The sequence below is a fragment of the Argentina anserina genome, chromosome 7 (genome assembly GCF_933775445.1).
Source record: "Argentina anserina chromosome 7, drPotAnse1.1, whole genome shotgun sequence".
NCBI lineage: Eukaryota > Viridiplantae > Streptophyta > Magnoliopsida > Rosales > Rosaceae > Argentina > Argentina anserina.
The window spans coordinates 19,222,755-19,232,912 of NC_065878.1; the positions used below are offsets into that span (position 1 = coordinate 19,222,755).

The 10,158-nt window shown below is 39.7% G+C and overlaps 1 protein-coding gene across 1 annotated transcript; it reads left to right on the forward strand.

Annotated features, from left to right (window-relative positions):
- Window positions 1–310: 310 nt before the first annotated feature.
- On the forward strand, window positions 311–909 carry LOC126802902 (small polypeptide DEVIL 11). Its single transcript, XM_050530615.1, has one exon. It carries the CDS (start codon window positions 403–405, stop codon window positions 718–720), a length of 318 nt encoding a protein of 105 aa, XP_050386572.1. The 5' UTR covers window positions 311–402; the 3' UTR covers window positions 721–909.
- Window positions 910–10,158: the final 9,249 nt, after the last annotated feature.

A 10,158-nucleotide genomic window follows, 5' to 3' on the forward strand; every position in this document is an offset into this window, starting at 1 on the left:
AGATTTGGTGCAGTTACTGAGCTTAGTAGACCATGACGTCTTGATTCGGGAACCCACCATAGTTATAATACTCCATTTCTGAGTAAACAACCAAACTCCATTATTATAACTCATAAGCACCAAGCGATTTTAACTTTGACACTAACATTTTTCTCTGTGAAACAATTAAGAGGAAATAACTTAAATTTATGGTGGACCTCTCGAGGCAAAGGAGGCCCAGGTGATACCCACTGCCACACTCATCTGCCAAAACCGAGCTCCTTATAAATACCAAACCTTCAGTGACTCAGTCCCTCATGACTTGCAAAAACTCACTTCTTATTCCATTTCCTCTCTCTGCATCTCTCAAAAGCCAAACAAAAGTACTTGTATCCATCAAAGAACTGTTCTTGCATCCATATTATGGCTTCTTCTATTGCTGCTGGTACAACCTCTGCTTCCACTACTAGTTCAGCTGCTCATCATCATCATCATCATCCACCGCCCAGTTTCTACTTCGATGAGAAATGGAAGCTGTCAAAGAAAGAAGGGTCGTCTCTTTCCCTGTCTTCTTCAAGATCAAGCCGCTCTGGTTCATCTAATTGCCAAAAGTCTTCAAAAAGAGGGTGTTCGTTTTCCAGAAAGTGTGCGAGGTTGGTCAAGGAACAGAGAGCGCGGTTCTACATCATGAGGCGCTGTGTCACTATGCTCATCTGCTGGCACGATTACTCTGATTCATGAAAACAGAGGGATCCATAAAGAGAGAGAGATAGCAAGCAGTGGTCTTTTTTCTTCTCACTCTATAGATCCCTGGTTTAATTATATTAGAGAGTTTTTCGATGTCTGGGTTTGGCTCAGAAATCCCAGTTCTGCTCTTAGCTTTTTTCTTAGGAAGATTTATACTTGTACAGAATTTTTCCTTTTCTTTTTGGGTCTATGAGAAATGAGATCAATTATTGATGTTATATGCTCTGTTTTAATGAAACACAATCAAGTTAGTGAATTGGTTTCAGTTTTTTCTTGCTGTTCTCGCTTTTGTTAATTGAATTGAACTGTTGGGTAGTATGGTAAAGGTTCAAACTTTCAAAGCTAGTTTCTTTTGGCATAGAAATTGAGGAGATTCCATTCAAGTTCTATTGAAGATGATGGAATTGTGGATCTGGGTGAGCTTGTCTGACACATACAGTATTAAATTCAGAATTTTTAGCAATTCTTTAAGCTGAATAATTTAGAGTCCCCCTCATGGATGTTAGAGATTTTGACATATAAAAATTGGGGTTTTCAGAATTAAGAGGCATGCAGAGCTTAAAAAAGATGCCCGCCCTCGTTGATGCATTATTGATATAGCTGGAGAAGTAAATTGGAAGGGGCTCTGCTTCCAACTTCTTCTGGCCATTCTCTGCTGTTCCGAATTGACTAATTTGCCCTTAGCTTGACCGGTGAAGGACCACTTTGACCCCTTATCTTGACGCAGGGGCAATCTCGAGCCTTCCCCTTGCTGGGTTTGTTTCATCGTTTTCGTATAATTCTCCATCAGATTCCTAAACTGCTGCTGTGGGACACGTGAGGGAAGTCTGATAGCCATGCATGTTGTGGGGTCATTTTCGTCCTTTGTGTAAATAATATCTACATCTGGTTTTTGCTTCTCTAGTTTAAACTGTGGGTTCTCCGCAGCGGTGGTGATGGTGGCGTCATGGCATCTCTGACCATTCGTTAAAATAAAGGTGGTAGGAAGAGGAAGGAGAGGGAGAGGGAGGGGGGTTTTGGAATTTTAAATGATGAAAATGATGGACTATGAATAATTAAAGCTTGGAGCTAAGTAGCAGAGGTGTTTGTTTGATTAAGTCTGGCATGAAGTTCCATTTTTGGAAGAGCTTAGTTTAGTCGTGTAACACATGGAATAGTCTGGGATTGGCGACTTGAGAAGGTGGCTGACAATGCAGCACAAGACCTACACATGGTTTTGGTACATTATACATAGTACAAAGACATGGTAGCTTCGAGCCCTCATACTAATCAATATGGTGTGCATGTCAAGCTTGCAACTTTGCAAGATAAAATTATGACTGATTGTTCATTGAAGAAATCTAGTCAGCCGATATAAAACTAATATGGAGCTTTTATGTAAAGTTATGATATATTGTGTTTTTTTTTTTGCTATATATTGTGATAATATTGTATATATATTCTTCACTCTCATTTACGATCGGGGACTTCCCAAATACACTTTCACGCACGGTGTAAATTTTTTACGTTTAGACGTTTAGCTATCCATGGCACAACTTTAGTGGTCATATATCTTTTAATTGTCTATAAGGTGAGTTATATATTGTAAAATCTGAACACAATTTGTCACTCGAAATGTTGATTACAAACTTATATTACATTCTCCAGCTCTCAAAATCTAGTTTTCAAATATAAACTCTCTATCTACAGTTGTTGTATCAATATGAAGTAATCTTAGATAGTAGTAACATAATTAAGAACACTAAAAGCTTGAATTGCAATATGAAACTTGAAGGAGTATTACTAGAGATTTGCTTAAGGTGCTCTGGAGCATGCTAAGCATCTAAAATCATATGATTATTTATTGATTTGACTTCTATAGACCGTATTCGCGTGCCATGACGGCTGTAAGATTAATTCAGAATGCATACCCTACTCAATTGCATGCACCATATAAATTTTTTCTCACTATGATTTTGAATCTTTCTCCTTAAGATTATGGTATGTTTTTTATCATAACTAATCATTAGAATGAGGTCATATGCAATGTCTCACGCTTTTTGACTTGTCTAGCGCCAAATCAAGAGCCCACAACGTTTACAAGTAGTGTTTTTCCGATTGCTTTATTTTGTTTTTCTTTAGGCTTTTCGAGCTAGTTTCTCTCTTATCACCTCCCAGCTTTATTCGCATTATTTCTGTTATTGGTCAAGATAGTCAAACAAAAATTTTGCTTTCCTAGCATGGTCTTTTGACACCACTTTAATTAGAGGAATCAATCCAAAAATAATTTCATGTAATTTATTAGGATTTTGGATGCTAATCATTGGAATTTAGCAAGGCATGCCGAATTTTTAATGAGCCGATATTTGCTAGAAAACGGACACAATATCCACATTGGACTTTGGAGAGGTGAATTGATAGATTTAACAAGGAAAATCTTGTCCGAATCCAAAACTGATCGATATAATTATCTTTTAATGATTCGAAATAGTAAGTTGGACGCAGAAAAGTTACTTATATAGGAATCATTTGAGTGCAACGTACAGTATTAGATCAACATTGCAAGTTTACAACATTTCCCACGTAGTATGTATGAACAATAAATATATAGGACGTGATGCAGAGTTTAACTAAGAAGATGAGGTACATGAGAAATAGTCGTTTACAAAAATCATCAAAGTTTGCTGACATTGTAGTAAGTACGTTAACGTTACTGATATTTAAATAACATTAAAATAATCTTAAAATTAGCTTCTGGTTACTAATTCTGATTGAAACATATTTTATATGAATATGAAGTGCTAAATTTTTTTAACTTGAATTAATTGCCAATTTGCCATGCATGTAGCTAGTGATGGCGGGCTTTGGCGGCATGGCGCTACGTGCACTAACCTTTTGATCGCCAATTCGCCAGTTGAGCAGGAGTCTCTCTTCGGCTGAAGCGAAATTCGTGAACATGGTTTTCTAGTATAGGAGCTGGCTAGAGTTGGATAGGGGTTTAGTTTTTATGGGGTTAATTTGTCACAAATTAATTAGATTTTATGAGACATTATGCCCGTTAACAATATTAACCGTCAATTAATTGTTATTAAAATTTACTTGATCACACACATCATTTCAAAATATAACCACTTGATTAGAGAAGCTTCGGATGCCAATGAAATTAAAATTTAGCATGGCGCTTGTTTTAGAAGAACTAAATAGAAGAAAAGTACATAGGCACCGCACATTCGATCGACTTCAAGAGATGAATTCACTGAGTTGATAGATTCAGACATTCAATAACGAAAACATTGAAAAGTGAGATCAAAATCTTCTCCAAATCGCAAACTGCTTTACCTTTTATGATTGGCAATAGTAAGTTGGTCCCAGGAAATAGCTCAGAATAATTTGAGTGCAGCAATTCATCAACATAAACACTACAATAATTTCATAAATAAAATAATGTACCAAGGTAATTACAAAGAATCTAGGCCTATACAATCTTGTGGAGCATCAAATGCATCATCCCTCCTATACAATTCATAAATTGCCCCGGCTCTACATATGTCTCATTATACTTCACACTCACTTTGGGGGCTAATACGTATTGTACAGTATTAGCGTGGTGATATGCTGATGGCCCTAGCCTCTGGCCACCGGCCTCCTCCGTCTGAGTCGATCGTTTGAAGTTCATACATCATCGGAAGAGTACAGATACATAGGCCGTGTTCATGACTTGGTTAAAGAAGTGGATTGTATTGATTTGGTTCAACAAATAAGTGGTGACAGTATCTTCCACAAATCTTAATACAGTTTTGTTTTGATGATTACAAATATTAGTGGGCTTTGGTTGCAAACGGGGAGTTTTGATCGAGCATAAAACATCATCATCATTTTGCAGCGATCGACTTCATCGTCGACCATGCTAGCTAGCTAGCAAACCACTACGAAAGGTACGAGGTGTATTCGTGAAGAAGTTGGGTTCAAATGAGTCATCCCTATTGTGTGCCTGTTGTCCTAAAATTAAACCTTGAATCCAAGCCAGAAAAACAAAATATTGTTTAACTGCACTTTTTAGATTCTTACCGACAAGTGAAATGAGATATTGGAGAATATCAAATAATAACTAGTCAGTTTAGCTTTCAAATTCGTCTAATGACCAGGCCACACAGATAAAGGGGCGGAACTAGGAATTCAAGATGGGTAGGGCTACTTTTCACATGTATACAAATTTTTATTTTGAGGTTTGGAACCGAATAAGAAGCTCATCCTCACGCCTTTACTAAAAGAATATTAATCACTGAACCAAGATTTTCATTTCTACTCCCAACCTCACTTCTAATCTCATTTCTCACACTTCCACTCCCACTACTTTGATCCCTCACAAACCATGAAAAAAGATTTTTCAACCGTTTAGGCTCTATGTTATCCGTCATTATGCTCAATAAAACAATACGTCAATACTTATAATAATATATGTATGAATGTATCAATATTAGAATTATATGCACACGAGTACAAAGCTTAACCAAATTAGAATTATATGCACACAACATTACGTCATATGCTGAGTTCTACAAAATAAGATGAGCAGTTGGTAACTCATCTATCCATGCAATTTAAATTGATCAATATAAAATTTGGTGAATGTCGACGTCCATTAGGTTGTCATTTGCATGCAAATTTTTCCCGTCTATATATCTTGATTTAGGAGATGCATACATAATTTGTCAGCGGCAACAATTGCATGCAAATTAATCAAGTAATAAGAATAAATTGGCAGTTGGTTTTGACCAATACATCTAACAATGATTATCAGTATTATGCTTTCATTTTGAAACACAATTGCGACGAAAAAACGGAACAGACCATGCATGCTTATAAAAGGAATTGCATTACCCATTTCGCAGAAGCTCAATATAATGAGTGCTTTTACGCCTTCAAATATTTATTTTCTTTCGCTCTTAACAACATTGTCATGTGCTAGTAGCTGACATTAATAATCGCAATTAGAGAATTATATCAGAAAACGTTTCGTGGCTTAAGATGAGATGTCTTATATGTCAAGAAAGTAGTTAAGATGTCATTTTCTGTTAGATCATTAGCCCTCTCATCTTTTAGAAGTACTAATCAATCTGACTATAATTGTGTGTGTGTGTGTGTGTGTCAAGAGTATGTGAGTGGTAATATACTGATCTTTTTCTTCAAATTGATGATTTACATATACAGATTCAATGGTATATATAGACTAATTTAGACTATATATTAATCTCTCAACTAATCACTCCACTACCGATTGTTTCCTCCACTATCTCTTCATTCACCTACTACCATCCACTCACACTCCCCCTCAAGTTGGCGCATACATATCAACCATGCCCAACTTGCCAAGTGAGTCATAAAAAGCTTTCTTAGGTACTCATTTTGTGAGCATATCGGCAAGTTGTTCTTCTGTAGGAACAAAAGGAAAACTGATGATTTTCGCGTCTAGCTTCTCCTTTATAAAGTGACGATCAACCTCCACATGTTTTGTACGATCATGTTGTACAGGATTCTGTGAAATATCAATAGCTGCTTTGTTGTCACAGTACAGATGCATAGCACATTTATGTTTAATACCCAAATCTTGTAGCAAATTCATAATCCACAATAACTCGCACACTCCCTGAGCCATACCTCTGTATTCTGCTTCAGCACTAGATCGAGCTACCACATTTTGTTTCTTACTCATCCACGTAACAAGGTTACCTCCAACAAAGGTAAAATACCCTGATGTGGACCTCCGATCTGTAATATTTCCAGCCCAGTCTGCATCTGTGAAGCCATAAACATCAAAGATATTGTTGTGATTAGAAAACATTACTCCTCTCCCCGGAGCTGACTTCAAGTACCTCAAGATCCTTACAACAACATCCATGTGGTCTTCACTGGGGTTATGCATGAACTGACTTACTACACTTACTGCATACGCAACATCTGGTCTGGTATGTGATAGATAAATCAGGCGCCCGACTAGCCTCTGATAACGAGGTTTGTCAGTAGGGACTTGATCTGGATACTTTGCTAACTGATGGTTCTGCTCAATAGGAGTATCAATGGGAGTGCAGTCCAACATACCTGTCTCTGTTAGTAGATCAAGGATGTACTTCCTTTGACACAGATAGATACCATCACTACCCCTGGCAACTTCAATGCCTAAGAAGTACTTGAGTGTACCTAGGTCCTTCATCTCAAACTCTGTGGCAAGTTGTTTCTGTAATCTATTCACCTCAACAGTATCATTCTCAGTAACTACCATATCATCAACATATATGATTAGGACTGTTACCTTCCTTTGTTGATGTTTGAGAAATAACGTGTGGTCTGAATTACTTTGTTTGTAGCCAATCTTCCTCATGAATTGTGAGAATCTTCCAAACCAAGCACGAGGTGACTGTTTAAGACCATACAAAGATTTTCTCAATCTACATACGGAGTTACTTGGAGAAGAGGCCACATATCCAGGCGGAAGATCCATGTATACTTCCTCCGTTAGTTCTCCATGAAGGAATGCATTCTTAACATCAAATTGCCTAAGTGGCCAGTTCAAGTTAGAAGCAACAGAAAGCAATACCCGGATAGAGTTTATTTTTGCAACAGGTGCAAATGTCTCATCATAGTATATGCCATATGTTTGAGTGAACCCCTTCGCTACTAAGCGTACTTTATACCGGCTTACTGACCCATCTGGATTATGCTTCACTGTAAACACCCAATGACATCCTACTGTCTTCTTGCCATATGGTGGAGGTACAAGCTCCCAAGTATTGTTCTTTTGTAATGCTTCCATCTCTTCCTCCATTGTGGATCTCTCAATGCATCCTGCACTTTGTTAGGTACTGATACAGTAGATATTTGATTCACAAATGACTCATATGACTTAGATAATCTTTTGGTAGATATAAAATTCGCTACCATATACTTGGTTGTAGTCTGAAGGGTAGGTTCATATCTTTTTGTTGGTTGACCCCGAGTAGACCTATTTAGCAAAACATATTGTCTACTATTATCTCTAATAGAATGACTAACCTCAGGTGAGTGATCTTCTGTACCAGGAGAGCATTGGTCAGGTGTAGAAACAGTAGTATGAGGGGCAGTTGTGTTTTCATCTACTGGTTCCTGAATCTCTGGAGTGACTACACCGCCGGAATCTTCCGGTGGCGCTTGTGTAGCTGTTACATTGATAATCTCAACTGAACCTGTCACCATATCTATTGCCTTACTTGTCTCCCCCTCTCCAGGATACAGCTCTTCAAAATAGGAATTCTCCCCCTGAAGAGCAGTATCAGAAGGGGCAAAATAACTCATGTCCTCGAAGAAAGTAACATCCATAGTGACATAATACTGCTTGGTAGGTGGATGATAGCACCGGTACCCTTTTTGATGGCCTCCATACCCAACAAACACACATTTAACTGCCCGGGCATCCAATTTAGACCGCTGATGTGGTGGAAGATGGACAAAAGCAACACAACCGAAAACACGGGTAGGAAGATTATGAAAAGAGGGTAATGAGACATGAGATGCAAGTAACTCATATGGAACTTTGCCTTGAAGGACACGAGAATGAAGACGATTAATGAGGTGGGCAGAAGTGATGACAGCATCACCCCAAAGATACTTAGGCATATGGGCACTAAAAATAATACACCGAGCCATTTCAAGTAAGTGACGATTTTTCCTTTCAGAAACGCCATTCTGCTCAGGTGTGTAAGGACACGTTGTTTGATGAACAATTCCGTGTGAGTTAAAGAACTCCTGAAAGATATGATTCACATATTCCCCCCCCATTATCAGAACGAAGAACTCTAATTGTGGCATTATATTGTGTTTGCACAGTGGTATAGAAGGCTTGAAAAGCCGGGAAAACCTCATTTTTAGTTTTAAGAAGAACAATCCACGAAAGACGGGTGCAATCATCAATAAATGACACATAGTACCGCATTCCTGACACAGTAGACTCTTTAAAAGGTCCCCAAACATCAGAATGAATTAATTCAAAAGGAAGAGTACTTTGATTAGATTTACTAGGGGAATAGGTAGACCGATGACTCTTGCCCAAAACACATGTTTCACAATGTAAAGAAGACTCATCCACACTAAAACACAAAGTAGGCATAGATTTCTTCATAATACTAAAAGATGGATGCCCTAAGCGACGGTGCCATAACCAAATTTCACTTAGCTTATCAGAAGTAGAGATTAGAGCGGTCCGAGATTGTGCCCCTGGTTTCTCCCCCGCATATGTCTGATCCAGATGAAACAACCGGCCCCTCAGATACCCTCGACCAATTAACTCTCCGGTGAGAAGATCCTGAAATATCACATACATAGGAAAAAATGTCACAGAACACTGAGCGTCAGTGTTTAATTGGGGAACATATATCAAATGATGAGATAAAGCAGTGACATAGAGCACATTATGAAGCTCTATAGTGGGAGTAATACGAACAGACCATTTTCCTAAGACGGGGAATGCCTCACCATTAGCATTAGTAACATAGGGTACTGATGCAGGATACAAAACGGTAAAATAAGATTTGTCATAAGTCATATGATCAGACGCACCAGAATCAATAATCCATGTATCAAAACCAACAAAGTGAGAGATATTTAAAGTCATACCAATTTTACCACGACCAGCGATGGATGCGGTAGGGATGAACATTTTTTGACGAATCAGAAGTTATACAGCGAAAGCAATGGAGAAGAATATGTTGCTGGTGCACTTGCACTGACGGTGCGTATGCACTGACAGTAAGAAAAAAGGGCTGCTAATTATTGCTGGGCTGGGTCAGAGCATGCGGGCCGGGTCGAAGCAAGTGGACCGGGTCGGATCTAGTGGACCGGGTCGGATCAAGCGGGCCGGGTCGGGCCGTACTTGTTTCTGGGCTAGGCTGGGTCGTGTGTGGGCCGGGCCGGGTGAATGAAAGCGAGTCGGATTTTTTTGATTTAGGATTTAGGTAGGAGAGTTAATTGGGTATGAGGAGCGGTTTGGGTATGAGGAGCGGAGAGGAGAGGGGCGATCTTGAGGAGCGGCGAGTGACGTCGGGGTGGGGAGACAGCAGCGGCAACTGAGGAGCGGGCGAGCGACATCGGGGCGGGGAGAGACAGCAGCAGCAGCGGCGAAGAGAGCACCGAGGAGAGGCTTGGCTCAGGTGAGCAACGGCGGATTGTCGAGAGCACCGAGGAGAGGCAGCTCCTGGAAACTGAGAGAGCACGACCGGAGGAGCAGCGGTGACTGCGGGTTGATGAGGAGCAGCGACGGAGCGACTTCGGAGGGGCAGCGGGCGATTAGCTCCGGGAAAAATCGACGGCGACGTCGAGCGGCGAGTCCGAGTGCGGAGCGGCCAAGCAGACGCAGCGGAGAGACGTCGGAGGTCGACCTGCCGGAAAAAAGGAAAAGGAAAGAACAGAGCAGGAGGCTCTGAT